The sequence below is a fragment of the Corapipo altera genome, unplaced genomic scaffold (assembly GCF_003945725.1).
Source record: "Corapipo altera isolate COAL_440 unplaced genomic scaffold, ASM394572v1 0, whole genome shotgun sequence".
NCBI lineage: Eukaryota > Metazoa > Chordata > Aves > Passeriformes > Pipridae > Corapipo > Corapipo altera.
The window spans coordinates 2,671,892-2,690,616 of record NW_020884872.1 but is presented as its reverse complement, the minus strand read 5'-3'; the positions used below and the strand labels follow the sequence as shown (position 1 = coordinate 2,690,616).

General features: G+C 43.5%; 1 protein-coding gene across 1 annotated transcript; it reads right to left on the bottom strand.

The window, feature by feature from the left end:
• Positions 1 to 2,633: 2,633 nt before the first annotated feature.
• Positions 2,634 to 17,551, bottom strand: ETS2 (ETS proto-oncogene 2, transcription factor). Its single transcript, XM_027639641.1, has 10 exons — positions 17,294 to 17,551; positions 13,876 to 13,947; positions 10,671 to 10,791; positions 8,923 to 9,042; positions 8,286 to 8,486; positions 7,662 to 7,745; positions 6,736 to 6,978; positions 6,326 to 6,589; positions 5,507 to 5,625; positions 2,634 to 4,163 (listed from the first exon to the last, which is right to left on the bottom strand). Exons 2-10 carry the CDS (start codon positions 13,945 to 13,947, stop codon positions 3,948 to 3,950), a joined length of 1,440 nt encoding a protein of 479 aa, XP_027495442.1. The 5' UTR covers positions 17,294 to 17,551; the 3' UTR covers positions 2,634 to 3,947.
• Between the last annotated feature and the right edge of the window lie 1,174 nt (positions 17,552 to 18,725).

Here is an 18,725-nt window from a genome sequence, read left to right as displayed (position 1 = left end):
GCCACCAGGGCCAGAAATCCCTGAGGGGACTGTGAAACCTCCAGGTTTGCAGATGATGCTGAGTAGTTTGAGGAGTCAAATGCCACAATGCTGGTGAGGAGCTCCAGGAGGAACCTCAAAACATGGTGTGAGATGACAAAAAGGTGGTAGGTGAGCATCAGTGGAGGTTAATTTAAAGAAATACACCCAAGGAAGAATAACCCAACCTGGGTGTATGGAGATACTACACTTGGAAATGGGAGCTACTAGAAAGTGGATCACTGACAGCTCTCTGAAATCATCAGCTCAATGTGCCAAAAAGCCAAAAAAAGCAGAAGGTGCCATGAGGAAGGGTATTGAGAAGGAATCTTTGTCTTGCTGCTGAGCAAAACCTTGGTGTGCCCTCACCTCAGACACTGGGTGAGGTGCTGCTCTCCAGTGCTGGAGGAATAGAGAGTAGAGAGTGGCTGGGGGGCTCCTTCCTTGTAGGTTGGACAAGGTAAGAAGTCCTTAAGTCAGTAGTAAAAGAAACAGGCAGGATTCCCCATGAAGGGGTGGGGGTTTCCATGGGGAATGGACCAACAGAGGGTGGCCAGGTTTACTCAATCCTCCTCCCACTGGTGGAGATAAAGTATGGGATAATTGATCCATCCTCTGCCCCTTTCTCCTGGTCCTCACCTGCACCTGACTTGGCTGAGAGCTGAGACCTGAGGTGAGTGTGAGAACAGGGTGCAGCACACAAATATTTCCCAGAAAAGCCTCCTGGACATGGAGCATTTGTGGGTCACAGATTTCCCAACCCAGAGGTGTTGTTTTCTTTAGGACGGGATTCTACTTTTTTCTTTTTTTTTTTTTTAAAGGAAAAAGAAGACTTTGAAGACAAAGTTTGTTATTAGAGGTGACATGCCAACTGTGGGTAGGTGCCAAGTGCAAGACTTTATTTTGACTGCTGTCTCATGAGGAAAGCTGGCAGCTGGAAGGGCAGGGAGGCATGTCCTGGAGAAGGTGAAGAATTTAGCCAGACTGCTTTCAACAGCCTCTTTGATGCTGGGTGGCTGAGAAAACAGAGCTGTGCTCTCTGTGGGACAAAATATCTTTTAATAATTGTCTTCTGGGTCACATTGGGTTACAGCTTGAACTGCTGCATGGACCCAATTCAGGCAGCAGAACAGCGTTTCACAGAGTCGAACCATAGGATCATTCAGGTTGGAAAAGCCCTCCAAGATCATGGAGTCCACCCTGTGCCCGATCCCCACCTTGTCTCCCAGCCCAGAGCACTGATTGCCACGTCCAGTCCTTCCTTGGACACCTCCAGGGATGTCATTTAGCTTTCAGGCTGAATGAAGAAACAGTTCTGTGTTCAAGGAAAAGAGATTGCAAATGGAACTCATACAGATTGAGAGGACCATCAGTGCTTTGTAGCCACAGCGTGAGAAAGACACCCAGGGAAAAAAAAACCCAAACACATTCTTCGTGACAGCCCACACGTTGTTTTCCTGCAAAATAACTGTCTCCCCTTATCAGGATCACAGGTACTATGTAGCAGGGTTTGACTGAATATTAGGAAGAAATTCTTCCCTGTGAGGGTGGGGAGACCCTGGCACAGGTTGCCCAGAGAAGCTGTGGCTGCCCCTGGATCCCTGGAAGTGTCCAAGGCCAAGTTGGATGAATCTTGGAGCAACCTGGGCTGGTGGAAGGTGTCCCTGTTCATGGCAGGGGTTGGAACGAGATGATCTTTAAGGTCCCTTCCAATCCAAACCATTTTGTGATTCTTTTCCTTCATAAGGACAAGGAAAAGCAAGGCTGAAGACGTGCCTGCAGCTGCTCAGAACCAGGGCCATGCTACAAGACACGTGCCCACCCTTTCATCTCCTTCCACTTAGAAAGGCACATTCCTAAAAAAAAAACCCCAACCCCATGGTTTTTAACATGCTGCCACACCAGAATGACTGTGCTGAAAACAACATCAGGGCAAGGCAAGTTTGGTAGACTGAAAGATCAAGAGGCCTGGAGGAATCATTTAATAATTGCATTTTTAACTTTTTAAATATGCACGAATGTTTCCATATTTCCAGCTTTTGTGGAGGGCGGAGGGAGGAAGAAGAGTATGAGATAAAGACAGCTGGCTTCCTTTGTACAAGACAGGAACAGTTTAAGCTAAAGTATCTTAACACCTCTGTTTTTCCATATATTCACCCATCACTTTACACTCAGATTCACACCCCAGAACTGATATTTTTCCTTCAGAGGCACAACACAAAGGTGTTAACTTGAATTTATATCTAAACACAGAGTGGTTGCACACATTTAGCTTGGCTCAAGCCCACCAGCCTATGCACTATTGCAGTATTTTCTCCAACAACCTTAAATTCTGACTGGTTTGGGGTTTTTTGGGTTATTGTTTTCATCCTGCAGAGGTTTTAGGTGAACAAGGGTTAAACAAACAAAAAATAAAGAAAGGAACTCCCCTGAAACTTTTTAAATGGAAAAGCACACACACCATTTTCTTTTCAAGAGGTTTTAATGAAGACTCATATTTTTAAACCTCTCACACTGTACAACACATTTAAATGTACATCAAGCTCAGATAAAAAATAAAGCTTTCTTACAAAGTACGTTTTTCCAGTGATTTTTTTTCCTTTTTTTTTTTTTTGCAGTAAAAATAGCTGCTACATAAAACCCTCCTGATCTTTGAAAAGGAGTCACAGTTATTTCCAAAAATAGAATTCATATTTTAATCATACAGAATAAACTGCAGGAAGAAGAGACAAGTGAACTGAAAAAATAAGGCTCGTATATAAATTTTTTTTTTTGTTTAAAAGTACATGCATAGAAGTTGAAAAAACATATGCCATTTACAAAGAAAAAAAAAAAGGTAATTTTATCCATATTCATATTTTCACTTTCAGTTATAGAAGAAACCACAAACAGGCCCTTTTATGTCCCAGAATACAACATTAGTTTCCTGTAAAAATGCCAAAGTGCACAAAGAATTGCCAGCTTTGGCAAAACTCTGAGCCAGCCCCCCCCCCCCCCCCCATATTCATGCATACTGAGCACTTCTGTTGTCTCTCAGGCCAATTAAATATTTGCAGAAGTTTGTATATCCTAGACAAACATGAAAAAAACCCCCACATCTGATAAGTTTACATTCATCCTATTTCAAAACCACACATACAATTAGTTTAATTTACACTATACAGTATCTGTTAAATAGGAACATTAGAGTTTCCAAAGGAATCACAGAATATATATATATATAAACTCAATATTGAAATGGTATGATTTTCCTTCCCTTTTTTTTAAAGGGTGGGTTGTTTTTTTGTTGGTTTTGTTGGTTTTTTTTGTTTTGTTTTTTTTTAACAGTTGCTACATCTGGTTTTGGACACGGAGTGCTTATGTACCTGTGCAGCACATTCCTGGAGCAGTAATAACAATAATAATAATAATAATAATAATAATAAAACGTGCTTTAAAACAAAAGTACTATCGGTCTCCTCGCTGCTCGTTTTCAAATAAATTAGCTTTTCGTTTTTAAATAAAGATGCAACGATAATCTTTACGCGATAAAGATGCACGACGTAAGCAGTGACGGCGTCTTAAAAACATCTGAGCAACACTTCTGCTGCACCGCTGGTCTCTCCACACCCCAACCTTTGGTTTTAAAGCCACCCCTTTATTTACAGGGCGGCGTTAAAAGTAGCCGAAAACGCCTTTTGCGCGGCGGGAACGCCGCATCCCAGAGCATCCCAGAGCGTTTTCCGTGTCCTCGCCACAGATCCAGGGGGCTGCGCCGACCGACAACACCCAGAGGCCCAAAACCTCCCTCAGGCTCTCGCACCCGCCAAGGTCCCGATTTCCCCAAGAGCGGCGCCCCGGCCGGAGCACAGGCGGGAGAACAGGCTCCCTTCCCACACGGAGTCCCCACACCAGGTGGTCTTTCCCCCCCTCTCCCCGGGGCGGGGGGCTCAGTCCTCGGTATCGGGCTGGACACCCAGCATGGCGTGGAGCTCCTCGGCCGTGTAGCCCAGCAGGTTGTGGAGGTCACAGACGAAGCGGTACACGTAGCGCTTCCCCGACGTCTTGTGGATGATGTTCTTGTCGTAGTAGTAGCGCAGGCCCCGGCTCAGCTTCTCGTAGTTCATCTTGGGCTTGTTTTTCCTCCTCCCCCACCGCCGGGCCACCTGAAAGGAAAGCCAAAAAAAGGGTTTATTAGAGTCGGGGTTTTCTGATAAACTCAAGTATTAAGGTCGTTTCCTCGGAGCGTTTCGTTTGCTTTGGGTGTCCCGGCCTCAGGTAGGGATTGGTGACCAACCCTACAACACAACATGCTCCAAGACAATTGTCAGCAGCAACTTCAGGAGAAGAATTGGTGTCCAAGCTCATAACAGAACATGCTCTGAGACAATTGTCAGCAGCAACTTCAGGAGAAGAATTGGTGTCCAAGCCCATAACAGAACATGCTCTGAGACAATTGTCAGTAGTAACTTCAGGAGAATTGGTGACCAACCCCCACAACACAACCTGCTGTGAGACAACTGTCAGATGCAACTTCAGGAGAAGAACTGATGTCCAACCCCACAACAGAACGTGCTCTCAGACAACTGTCAGCAGCAACTTCAGGAGAAGAACTGGTAACCAACCCCACAACAGAATGTACTCCGAGACAATTGTCAGCTGCAACTTCAGGAGGAAGCAGCTGATAGCAAATGTCACTGAAAAGTGATACCAGTTTGAGGTGGATGGGCCAGAACGTGCTTGAGGAGGCCAAATTTTAAAGGAATTTCACTGAAATCCCTTAAGGAATTTCTTAAGGGGAGTCACTGAATATCCTGAGCTGGAAGGGTCCCACAAGGATCATCAAAGTCCAACTCCTGGCCCTGCACAGGACAACCCCAAAAATCACTGAATAACCCAAGTTATAAGGGTCCCACGAGGGTCTTCAAAGTCTAAATGCCAACTCTGCATGGGACAACCCCCAGAAACACTCAATATTCTCAAAATGGAAGGGTCCCACAAAGGTCATCCATACACAACTCCTGGCCTTGCACAGGACAACCTCAAAAAAAAATTATCACTGAATATCCTGAGTTGGAAGCATCCCACAAGAATCAAAGTCCAACTTGTGGCCCTGCACAGGACAACCCCAGAAACCCAACCATGTGCCTGAGAGCATTGTCCAAAGACTTCTGGAACTCTGGCACATTGTCTGCTCCCTCAGGAAAACAGCATTTCACCACTGATATGCTACTGAGCAGCACAGGACAGCTCTTTAACTGAGAGGTGAATGATATGAAGTTCCTTGGAGTTAATTATTTATCCCTCCTCCCTCTTTTTAATAAAGAGACTTCAGTGGACTTTATATCCCACCTCTCAATAAAATAACTCCCCTACTGATAACAGTGTCAGAAAATGAAAGTGCATCCTATTTATTTTTAATGACCAAAGTTATAAGTTCCTGAAATACTTCATTTCAGGTGGCAGTTCAGACCCTAAATCTTTCTGTTCACCACAATTAGCCACATACCTCATCTGGATCAGCAAGTTTAAATTCCCATCCATCTCCTGTCCAACTAATGAATGACTGACAGGACTTGTCAGTCAGTAATTCCAGCAGGAATTGCCACAGCTGTATAGGTCCACTGCCTGTTGGCAGAGAGAGGGAGAAACCATAATTAATACTTCTGCAAGCTCTCACCACAACCACATGCATGTGACCAGGCTCGTATCACAGATCTTGTAATTACTCTGATTTATCTCTTTTTAAAATCAGAAAGAAACCTAAGGTTTTACTCTATAGCATAAACCTCCTAAATGTGTTAAAATTAAAGCAAGCCAGCTTTTTCATGGAAACACAGGATTTGACTCAAGTTGGGTCTTTCCCTTTCGTATGGATCCCTCATCCTTCACTCCCACCTCCCAACCAGCTGCATTTCAAGCTCCAGGGCTTGTCCTGCACTCCTTGGCTTGGCAAATGTTTTGGAGGACAAACCAATTTCAGCAAGGACTACGGGAATAAGGCTTTAGCAGGCAAGCCAACACCGGTGGAAATTCCCAAATGTGGGAGATTTTGTCCCAGTTTCCCTCTTTTTCAAACAGATCAACAAGTGTATTTGATTTTCATGTGTCCTGACATACCTGTGGGTTCTTGCTGGGGGTGGATAATCCTATGAGGCTTTGTTTAGTGACATTTAAAACTGAAAATCTTCCTGACTAGTGGTCTCTACCCCCATGGCACACACTTATGGAGAATATTGATGTTGGTCTCTACCCCCATGGCACACACTTATGGAGAATATTGATGTCACCTCAAGAAGAGGAGTGACCATTTTGCTCCACAGCTTACCAGTGAAGCCAGCCAGGATGGCTGCTGGTATAACTGGTTTCCCTTGCTCCACAGGATCGCTCCTTTCTTGAATATAGTCTTTGAAAGACATTGTAGGTTTGCTCAGGCACAAGGACTGGCTACAGTCATCCTCAAAACTCTCATAGGATGGCACACGCTGTAAATCCACCAGGGAAGATTGGCTGTTCCAGGACTGCAACATGGAATCTGAGCTTTCATAGCTTTCTGCACCGCTGTCACTGGACTCATGTTCTCTCAGCTTACCTTTATAAAATAAAAAAAAAAATAAAAAAAATTGTGAATTGTTGGAGGTTTTTTCCCCTCCTTCTCAATCCACCCTGCACATATAAATTATGCAAAGGAGCAAAACACATTCAGAATTGAATGTGTCATGCAAGATAACGACTCACCAGAATTATCCATCAGCAAATTCAGGTTGTTCCTTGAGAAATCCTGGTTTACTGTGCAGTAGTTCACACCAACAGCATCTGCTTGGGCTTTAGGGAACAATGAAAACTCTTGTTCTGGATTGAGGAGATTCGGTGCTGTGGAAGTCTGACAGACGTCAGTCAGGAGGCTGGGTTTGGGATAACTGAGGGCTTTAGGGTATCCAGGCATTTGCATTCCATAGGAGTTCTGATCTACATTAACAGCTGAAAACAAGAAATGAAAGAATTAGATTATTTTTCCCTGCAGACCCTTAAACAAACTAATACACTAAATACACCAAATCAGATTCTGCAAATCTCCCCCTATAACCTGCCAGCCACAAATGTCTATTGTTTGTTCTCCAAGGAAACAAAAGGGCTACAGGAAAAAGGGGGAAGTTTAAGGTGGTTTTGAGTAAGGCCCTCACCATTAAGTGGTGTAATCAGGTTGAGCTGAAGATTGTGGTAGAATAAAATACAGCATCAATCAAACAATCTGAGGGAGCCAGCACTGCATCCCACACACTTCCAAAAGCTCCACTGCACTTCCACAGCCTTTAAAAAGCCTCAACATAAAACTCTTGCTGCTTCCCAGTAAATGGCAGTTTTTGCCTCTGTTTTCTACAGATGGGAGTGGTCATTCTGCTCCACAGATGGAGGGTTTGGCATTCCAAGAGGAAATTTAATTTTCTCCAAGCCTTTGCTCTTCAAAAGATTTCCGATATAAATTAGATGACAATTAAACAATACAAGGAAAGAAGGCTGCAGCAATTGAACTCAAATGTTCTCCTCAAGCACAGGAACTATTCTGGTGCCTTTTGTTTTTACACTGGAATCTGTGACATCCTTGGAAGTAACTGAAAGATGTAAAAAAAAAAAAAAAAAGACAATCTCTAAAAAATACTTACTTAAGGAATTATTGCTGACCCAGTGAGGAACAGAGGTGAGATGAGAGTTCTCCACATACTGATCCTGTGTTTTCTCTTGGCTGTCTGGGGAGAGGAGAAAAAGGAAATTTGGGGTTATAGTTTTAAAGATATGACCTGTGTGCCATGAAAAGCTTCTGAATCTTTTGAGTATTTCGGGATCAACACACACAAAAATTTAACTAACACAATACTGCAGTCTTTCTCTTGACAGAAACCACCCCAAAATACCCAACCAACTTCCAATAGGCTTGAAAACCATCACACCAATTGAATTTCAACATAAAACTGATACACAACAATAATTGCAGTGTGTGTTTCAAGGTCCAACTCTTGGTTAACTGGTTTTTTTTAATGAGGTATTTACAGTGGTCTTATCTTAAGCTCATTTATTTCAACGATTTTTCCCAAATAAAACCTGACCACAATAGGTACTCAGCCTTGCATACCAAGGACATATTAACAGTTCAGACAATAGTAACCAAGTTTTACAATTTATATGTAATAAAAGCTCTTCATAGTGAAACTGGTGTTGAGGTAGAGTCCCATATCTGTTTCTGCCAACAGAGCCCTAAACCAAAAAGCTCTTTTTGGCTCTCTAACTACCTTTTATCATCTGTTCCAGGTGTTCCCACAGAATATCACCCACATAGTCAGGTGCCAGTTCCAGGAAACGCTCCTTGCCCAGGTTGCACAAGTCTTGGCCACTCATAAGAAACTGGTGGAAGTTCACATTTGCCAAGCTAAACTCATTGGTAGCCCATGAAAGCCACTGGCAAACTTGCTGTTCAGTCCACAGCCAGGGATCTGCAAGACAGAAAGGACATTTACAGAATTTAGAGACAAATCCTGACCTTTGCCCAATGATTCATTAGAAAGCGGTGAATTTAAAAAATAAAATTTGTTTACACAAGTTACTTAGTTCCCAACGAATTCAGAATGAATGTGTTCTTGATTTTAAAAACCCCACAGTCCTCTCTTTTCCTTCTGCATTCACTTGGATGTCCTCAGCATAGCTGATTCTCTCTCATGCTGCCAAAACATGAGCTCTCCATGCACCCATTTTTAACACCAGCAAGCCTGGGCTTTCCAAGTCAAGCTGTGCCAGATTCACATAGGATCCATTCTTGTGTTTCCTACTGACATCACCCTTTCTCTTTTCAAAGAGCTGCTATTCAGCCTCCCCCCCTTAGCATTAAAAAAAAGAAAAAAAAAGGGCTCTTATAAATAGCAAAACACTTACTATTTGGGATACCCAGCCGACACTGTTCCTTTGTGAAACCACTGAAAGTATCTTTCAAGGCCTGACTCATCACAGCCTTGCTGCACGGGGTTAACAGAGGCAATTCACAGTTGTTGGACTCTGGGAGAAAGAAAAGGGGTGGAGGGGAGAAAAAGATACATTACATTTTAAGCCAGTGGAAGAAGACATGAGTTTTTGCTATTTGAAGCATAAAAAAAGACACTGGAAAGTTGTTGTTTTAAAGTCAGAGCCAAAGAACACAGATCCACTTCCTAAAATCTCTGTGCTACTCATTTGATAAGACTGAATCACTAATTAGAGCTTTGCAGCTTTCCATGACATAGATGATCCTTATTTACTACCAGTACTTTATAAAGTGCTTTCATTGCAGGGAAGCTTCACTATTATTTTTTGGGTGGTGTTTTTAGGGAAATGAGACTGCTTATTCCTATTTTGCCACTTACAGTTTGACCCCAGACTCCTTTATAACTCCAGTCTTCAATTAGTTTGAGAGCTAAACAACTGACAGGAAGGTTGTGGAGAGCCAGCCTGCGCCATTTAACTCTGTATTTCACACCTTTCCATGCATCTCTCCATCACCCAAGGACATGGCTCAACAGATTTTTCTATCATCTGAACCAAACAAGTGTGACTGGTAACAAGCTGGTACCCAGAGGGCAAATAACGGAACAGAACACAAAGTTGGCACCATTAAATGCCAGCGTAAATCACTAATCCACTTAACTGATCCTTAAATGTACAAGCAGATCTCATTTTAAGGCCAAGTTTGGCTTCCACTCAGTGTTTTATATTGTGCAATTTTCACCAGAAGATGCCTCATTTTATCACAGAATGGTTTGGGTTGGAAAGGACCTTAGAGCTCATCCAGTTCCACCCCCTGTCATGGGCAGGGACACCTTCCACTATTCCAGGTTGCTCAGAGCTCTGTCCAACCTGGCCTTGGACACTTCCAGGGATGAATTTCTGCACCTCTTCGTGCTCTCCCAGACTATCTACAGGCTCCACTTGATCCAGCCTGTGCTTAACTTCTGTCTTTACCACACCCTTCCTAATATCTGCTGGGACTTGCTTTGCTGACCAGAGCAGTGACTGATTAGAATCACATTAGAACAAAGCACCTGTGGTTTTCTGAGGTTTGGGGTTTGTTTTTCCCTTCCCTGAGGGGAGATAAAAGCAGCATCAGGTAAAATATCCACATTTTGGACAAAGCTCCCTGTTTTGTCAGGCATTTTAGGCGAGGGTTTGTAGAGAACTCTTGGTAAATACTGTCCTACACACAAATAAAAGTCATAAAATCTGTAAACATCTCCATCTCATTTTTTTATGGTATGGAATAAAATATAATGGGATTTAACACCAGTGGGTCAAAAAAGGAGCTTGCAGAATACTTGCATCTTAATTATGGTTGAGATGTTGCAAGTTTAAAAACACATAAAACTTTTTTAAGGTTTTTAAACTCTCAGTTCTTCTTTAACACCTACTAAGGCTTCTTCTGTGAAGAGTTAGCCTACAAAGCTACTGAATCCCAGTTCTTACTCCCTTTCAGGACAGAGAACAGCAACTATCCACAAAGAAACTCATGATAGAACACAGGAGTCTGGGCACTTAAATCACTATTTCTAGGGAAATCCACGTTGCACTTGTAAAAGTACAGCCAGGAAGTGTTAGTTAGCCCCCTCAAATTCCTGCCCTGCTGACCAGGCTAAAGGAACAAAACGAAGAGTTACCATAAGAAGTAGAATCAAATCCCGTTGGCACTTCTTGAAGCGTCTGGTCTTCGTTTAGCGAGAAAAAATACCCGGCAAAAAGAGCATTTGAGCTGTCAAAGGTGTCAAACGCCGGCTGACGCTGCAAAGGAACAGAACAAACCAAAGGCAACGTCAGCATTTCGCTCGAGAAGCGAGAACTTCACTGCTAGGAAGTGTCTGGGCTGGGTTTCCTAGATCTGGAGATCGAGAACAACCACGGTCTTGAACTTGTGCTTTTGAAAGAGAACCACAATGAGGGCACAGCTTCTTGTATGTGGATAAAACCCAGCCACCAGCGTGGGGTGGGTGGATGTTCTGCAGGTTACAGTAAAGCCAAATAAGGGTATTCTTAAGTTTTCCTGGAATTGAGGCTTTTAACACTACAGAATGCATATGTGTGTGTGTATATATATACATATATGTATAAATACATATATATATAAATAAATACACACATATATAAAATACATATATATATACACACATATATAAAATACATATATATATATATACACATATATAAATACATATATATACACATATATAAATACATATATATACATATATAAATACATATATATACATATATAAATACATATATATACACATATATAAATATATATATACATATAAATATATATACGCACATATATAAATATATATACACATAAATATATACATATACATATATAAATACATATATATATACACATATATAAATATCTATATATACATATATAAATACATATATATATATGTATTTATTTTCAGTTAAATTTTAAAGAAATCCTCATTTCCTTAACCCTTTAAATTGACTGTCCACCTAATAGCAGAGGCAGGAGCAGTAAATTATAGGAAAACAACTGCCAGGGTAAGACCTACAGTAGGTTTATGCAGCTTTTCTTTGTAGGAAAAAAAAAAAAAAAGGAAATATTAATCTGAACCACATCACTTGAAACTACATAGCCAGCCTAAAAGGACTTGGGGAAAGATGTTACTCCTTTGCTGAGATTTTTATATTTCTGAGTTACTGGTTTTGCAGTATTTTGAAGTCTTTCAAGTGCTCAGTGAAACGCTTCCAGTTTCATTATCCAGAAAGGGATAAACAGGACTGATAAAAGTGTTCCAGATAAAAAGGGGATTCTATTGTTGTATTGACAGCATTCAATAAATATTGTTATGTTTTTGAACACTTTAATCCTTTCAACTTGACACATGTGCCAACTGTGTGTGCTGGAACTACTGGTACCTTATTAGATCCCCCATCCACTTAGTCTTTGGGGGGCAGAAAGAATGTTAAGAAAGGCGGAAATAATTTCAAAAAACAACTTATGCAACTTCCCTGTTAGTCACAAAGAACCCATATCTGCAATATCTTGAGGCACAGATGGATACAAGTTACCACTGAGATTTTTAAAAGCACCTGAGGACAGAACATTGTTCTGGAAAACCACAGCCTGCTCATGGCAGCTACTGCAGCTCAGGGAGCTGGAGACAAACTTGCAGATGCTTCTTTGTTTTAGGCAAACACTTGGTTTGCCAGTTCATGCCAAAGGAGAGGATTTAGCTGAGGACAAGGCAAAGATTTTTGAGGGCAGCGATGCAAAAAGTGATCTGAACTGCGTTCCTGGAACAGCAAACGAGCGTTGATGTTCCTCCACAATCCCAAACTTTTCATGTCACCACAACCAGGATCACACCTTGGCTAAAGGTTCAGAAACCTCCTGGCCAGCAGAGACAAATTGTGTGCCTTTGGTTCAGGTACCCCCCAGGCAGAGGCAGAGCCAACCCCAACTGAATAAAACAAGTCAATAAGAGCTGCCAAATCTGTCGGTAAAAGATTCTTTATACATTACTAGATAAAAGCACTGAGTCATCACCAGCACCTCAAAGAAAGGGCAAGTTCTTTCAACACAATCTGGAAACTCCTGCATTTTGTGTAAATAGCTGACCCTTATCCTGAGTCACTGGAAAAAATGCTGTGGCATGTGAATGAGTAAAATCCATACCGTGCTAGTCTCATATTTCAAAAAGGAGAAGATTAATGTTTAAGCAGGTTCTTGATTTAATAGTAGTAAAAAGGGGAAAATAGTGTAGAATAAAGTCTGCTTGTTCTATCAGTTATGCAACTCTTTTAATTGGCCTTTTAACCTAAGAGTAATTATTACAGAATTAAATAAATGTGAACAGCTACAAAATAGTAAAATACAGGTCTCTACTTTGACTCAATTCTATGATAAGTGAATAATTGCTTAAAATAACCACTGTGTTACCGAGCACACAGTTGTTAAGTTGGGGGATCTCTTGGGTTTTACTGTAGCTGTGAGGAGGAGAAAAAAAGCTAAGAGGGGACACAAAACACCAGAGCAGTTCAGCACACCAGTCTCACTGACTGATTCCTCAAAACATGGACATTCCTCAAACTTAATGAGAGTCAAAAGTGTCTCCCTAACCTTTATTTGGTTCACATTTATCAGTGCTGTGTGAAAAGCTGACACTGGGATTAAAATGCAACTTGCAGGAATAGGGAGGAGGGAAACCCTTAAATGCTGAATCTTTACAGTCTGTTGCTCATCTGACCTCAGTTTGTAAATCCCTCTCAAAACAAGATAACAGACACAATCTAAAGGTAAAATATATTAAACAAGTATCTTTGTTTTCTCACAATGTAATGGATTTCCACTAGTAACAGTTGCAAGTAGTAAGTGAATAACCTACTTTTATTCCATACAATGCTTGGGAATGTACCAAACCCAACCAGTCCTATCAGAACAGCCCTCTGCCAGTCTCAAAGTTAAACACAAAGACCACCCCTGGTGCCCATCCTTTAACCTTTATTTAAGCCCAGGTTCCACCACCAACAACAAATTTGAGCTCAGTCCTTACCTACCTCTCATTTTCAAAATCTTAGGATTTAGGGAAGAGAGAGAGGGAGCCTCCTTGGGGAAGAGGGTTGAGGGGGCAAGATTTACACCTTCCTATTTCAGTTCTGCTTTTCACACCTCTGTGGAACTCAGGGGGAATACTGTGGAAGATGAGAGGGTACAAGGTTTCAGTTAAAACCTGTGTTGCCCTTCAGTTAAAATCTGGCTTATTCAATTCCTGTGCAATAAGAACACAATAAGTTCATCAGCTGGGAGATGCCCCAGGCGGGTTTAGGAGGTGACAACTCAGGAGAACTCACCTTGAGCATTCCTCTGTACATGTTCGACACAGGAGCTACTTGATCCATGTTCCTGATCCCAAAATCACTCATCTGAAAAATGAGAGGGGTCACATGAAAAAACACTGCCATGCAGGAAGCAAGCAGACGTGAACAGATGCATCCGACTGCTCCAGTGCAGACCATGGAACAGCTCACGGAATGAGATACAGGCAAAGCTTTCCTCCTCATTTGCCAACATCCCAACCACACAGGGCACGGTTCCCATCCTGCTTTCAAGCAGCTTTTTAACTGGAAGAGCTTTTACAAAGATTCTGTTAAGTCTGAAAAGCCCACAGAATTCCTTTGCCCACCAAGTATCTATTTCCTTGGACCTTTTCCAGCTTTCACCCATTATCTTAAGCCTTCAGCTTTGTGTTATTTTTGCTTACTGTATTCCCACTCACAAGCCATGATTCACTTCGGATTTTGGCTTTCAAAGGGAAGGAAGAGGAGTGACAGTGATACACCTTCACCTACTGCATTCACCCCTCTCACCCCTTTCTGAATAACCATTGAAGCCAATACTCAGCACCAGGAACCTCCTGCCTTTACCAGGCAGAGCATCTCCAAACCATGTTATCTTGGCACAATTTCTAAACACAGGATTACCATATTTATAAAAGCTCTAGAGGGCCTAAGTTTTAATTGAAATGGGTTTACACAGTAAAATACCCTTTTTAAAGAGCTGATAATGAGTCCACTGTCAGTATGTTGATGCCACTGAAGTCAAAGCTTTATCATATCGCCCTTATTACCAGGAATAGGGTTGTGAGAGGCCTGTGTAACTTGTTCTCCCAAATATCACTTAAGGAAAAGAGTGATAAGACTCATATCCTCTTACTGACCTATGGGAGAGATGAAACTTAAAGAATAAAGCCAGTTTTATGGCCTATTGTTCAGGTTTATTGTGATGCTGCAATTCAGGTGTCGGTGTATGATACCTTATCAGGCTACACTCCCAACAATTTTCCTTCCCCTTTTTCACAGCATCGGGCTAAATTCTCCTGCTCCCCAAAAACTGCCTGAAAACGTGCACTTGTATTTAAATAGGCACATAAGACACTATCAAGATTTCCACAAAACTGTGATCACTTATTACAAGCCAGTTCTCTCATTAGCCATGTTATCACAAGGCAAAAAAGTAAATACAATCTTAAATTCAGAAAGAGGTGGCAAATCAGGAGCTTAACAAAATAAGCCCAGCTTGTTAAAAACGACACTCAAAAGCTGTCCATATAAATAGGGAGGGAAATAAAAACATTCAGCAGCCAATGACAAGGAGCCCTTTCATCCTCTTAAACAGCTGATCACTTGAAAATAAAAAATAGGAAAATAACAAAAATAACACGAGTCCTTAACCTGAAAGGCTTATTTCAACTTCACTGTTATCAGACAGCAGTATCAGGCTTGTAATTGAAATAAAATAAGATAACTGACTTTGAAAAGAACATTCAATAACGTTAGCCAAAAAGTGCAATCTACTGAATGATGTTTTTTACCTCAAACAGCACGTACAAATATTTGATCTAAATTACACATCTCATTGAGCAGCAAAGAATTTTACACAGCATGAGTCTCACTCAGCAAGCATCCTAATCTGTTCATTAAATTTGCCACAGTTTAAACAACTGTTTATCCTTGTGTTCGGCTTCTAAAAAAAATACACCGATTTTTAACACTCTTCTGTTTTTGCTTTTAAATTCTGCTCTGGTGTCCGGGGATAACTGGCTGTAAGCCTGAGAGATTTGAGAGTATTTGGGAAGGTATTTTATGTATATTCAGCAAGTTTAGGTCTGATCCCCGGCTAGGGCTAGAAATAAGATTTCTGGCACTTGTGTGCAATTCTGACCTCTCCAACAAATCCTGTCAGGCATTTTCCCATTGACTAAAAAGACTGGGATACTCTCCTTCCTGGGTTTTATGTTGGGGTTTTTTTGGGGTTTTTTAGAGATGTTTAGGGTCCTAATACAAAAGGTTTATACCAAGTGCATTCCATGGCATTGCTCATTAACCCAAGTCCCTGTTTCTCCATGCTAGGCTGCTGCTCCATGGCCTTGCTGGAAGGAAAGCTTTGGAAAAACTAGACCAGTCGACTAACATATGAAGATCCTCAGCGTGTTTTGCAACACTCCAGTTTTCCTCCTCCAACCAAATATCTGAAGCAAAGGAATTTCTGTATCGTTTGCTCATCGCACACCAGCTTTCTCCCATCTGCAGCACAAATTCCCAGCCCCGAGATATGGAACCCTTGCAGAGTTCTCACCAGGCAAGCAGAGCTGAAAAGGCACCACGGATTTTCACGGCACAGAGGGCTGAAATCTGGCTTTCTGCTGGGCTTAGAAAGCTGCTGTTTAAGTTCAGAAAACACTCCGGTGTGACTGGGCCTCACCTCCAGCTCCTCCACTAATGCTGATGACTGCTGCTTGCCAGCTATAATTGGTTTAACTGGCAGGACACCTTCTTCAACACCCCCGCATAGCTGAGTGGGTGAACCAGAACAGGGTCAACAGGATCAGGCACTTATTAACTAATACTCCTGAATTCTGATCGCCTTCTTTTCAGCAACAGCCAGGTGCTTGCCCACAGCTGGATTCAGCTGGGAAGCATCCACATGGAGAACCGAGGCACGCTGGTACCCTCAATGTATCTAATGTACCTCCACTGTTATTTTTCCTTGAGGTTTTTATACACATATATATATTTTTGGAGGAGGGAAGGGTGCGGATAATGTGTCTGGTTGTCGTTTTTCTTTTAAATGGCATTTTTTTCAGACAAAAAAAGAAAACAAACAAAACCAAAACCACAGCTTCCTAGCAATAGGTTAGGAGCCAACCGGAGCACTGATTCCCCGCGCAGCCCCCGAGCTCCCCAAGCGGGAGATAGCCGGGAGCCGGCATGACTTCTCGCACACATGACACACTTCGCCCACATGAAAGTTCGATGGGGGAGATCACACAGCCCAAGGTTTTTTGTTGTTTTTTTTTTTTTTTCCCCGAGTCCCTTTAAAGTACTAACCAAATCCAGAGCGCGCTGCCCATTAACCCCTTCGTGCCGGCTCCCCTCCGCCCGCAGCTCCACCATCGCCCCCGGGGGAGGCCGCTCAGGGGGCTCGGGGGATGCGGCGGCTGTGATGGGCATCCCCGGGGGGGGAAGTGGAGACCACCGGGCGGCCGCGGAGACCCTTCGGCAGAGGCGCGATCCCTCCGGGCGGGGATGGATCGGGGCGCTCCGGCGTGGAAGGAGTCGGAGTATTCGGACGTGGAAGGAGTCGGGGCGCTCGGATGTGGAAAGGGTCGGGGCGCTCGGACGTGGAAAGGGGTCGCACCGACGAGCCACCCCCCTTCCTCTCTCCCTCCTCTTCCCTTCCCTTCCCTCCCCGCGGCCACCCCCGCCTCACCTGGCCCCCGATATCCCGGCGCTCCTGCGCGTCGCTCCCGGGGAGGCGGCACCGGCACCGCGCACACGGAGAGAGCCCAAAACAACGAGGCGCCGGGGAGCCAAAATATCCTCGATGTGGCCGCGCCGGCCAACAGCAACAACAACAGCGGGGCCGATCCCGGCGGAGAGTCCCGGAGAAGGAGGAGGGGCGGGAGCAGGGAGGGAGGGCAGGCGGGTGCCCGGCGGTGCGTGGGCGCTGCCGGCCGAGCCGCGCTGGTGCCCCCGGCCCGCGGCGCTGCGCTGATGCTGCGCTGGTTCGGCGCTGATGCTCCGCCGGTGCCTCCCCGCTCTGTGCCGTCCTCCCGCCCTCGCAGCGGCTCTTCAGCGGGCGGGAGGGAGGTGGCAGGACCCGCCTCCCCGCAAGCCCGGCCCCTCCGCTTGTTGTCGTGGCCGCCGCCGCCGCGGGTACCGACGCGGCCCCGCCGGCTCCTCGGTGATGCCCAAGCGCGGCGAGGGGAGGAACAAGAGGGGGGAAAGGCAGTTTTGTCTCGTGCGGAGAGGCGGATATTATTTTATCTTTTTTTTTTTTTTTTTTTTTTTTTTTTTTTTACGCGAGATAATTCGTGCCGGACGGTTTTCCGTGCTTTGTTTTTAATTAGTGCCTCTCTCCGCGCGAGATGGATGAGATTAGGAGAGTTAACCCCTGAAAATCCGAATATCTGTATAAATAGTCTACTTGGGCATTAGCAGGAATTACTTCGCAGAAAGGGTAATTAGAAATTCCAGTGTCTAATGTCTAATCACCCTTGGAGCAACGTGGTCTAGTGGAAGGTGTCCCTGCCCACGGCGGGGGAGTTGGAAATGGGTGGTCTTGAAGGTCCCTTTTCAACCTAAACCATCCTATGATTCTATGATTTTATAATTCTGTGATTTTATGAAGGGGCTGCCCAGGGAGGTGGTGGAGTCCCCATCCCTGGAGGTGTCCAAGGAATGACTGGACTTGGTACTCAGAGCTCAATCCTGGTTGACAAGGTGGGGATCGATCAAAGTTTGGGATGGATAACCTCAGAGATCTTTTCCAACCTAAGTGATTCTGTGATTCTGTGATTTCCATAAGTAAACTGTGACACTTGGAACTGTGGAACTTTCAGGGATTATGTCATGTTGCACCTTCCACAATTATTTTGGGGAGTTCTTAATATAAATGAGATGCAATGTGAAAGCTTCAGCCTGTGAATCTCAGATCCTGTGAAACAGAGTTGGCGTTCCTCACACCTTGAGGAAAATTTGGTGGCCCTTGGAAAGCTGCAAGGAGCTCAATGACACAAAAAATATGAAATAACTTTCTGTTACATTTATTTTGTCAAATTGAGTTCCCCCTGAGGGGTTGGAGAGACTTGGTGGAAGGGGCAGGGTGGCTTTTCTTAGGTTGGAGCCACCTAATTTTTCTG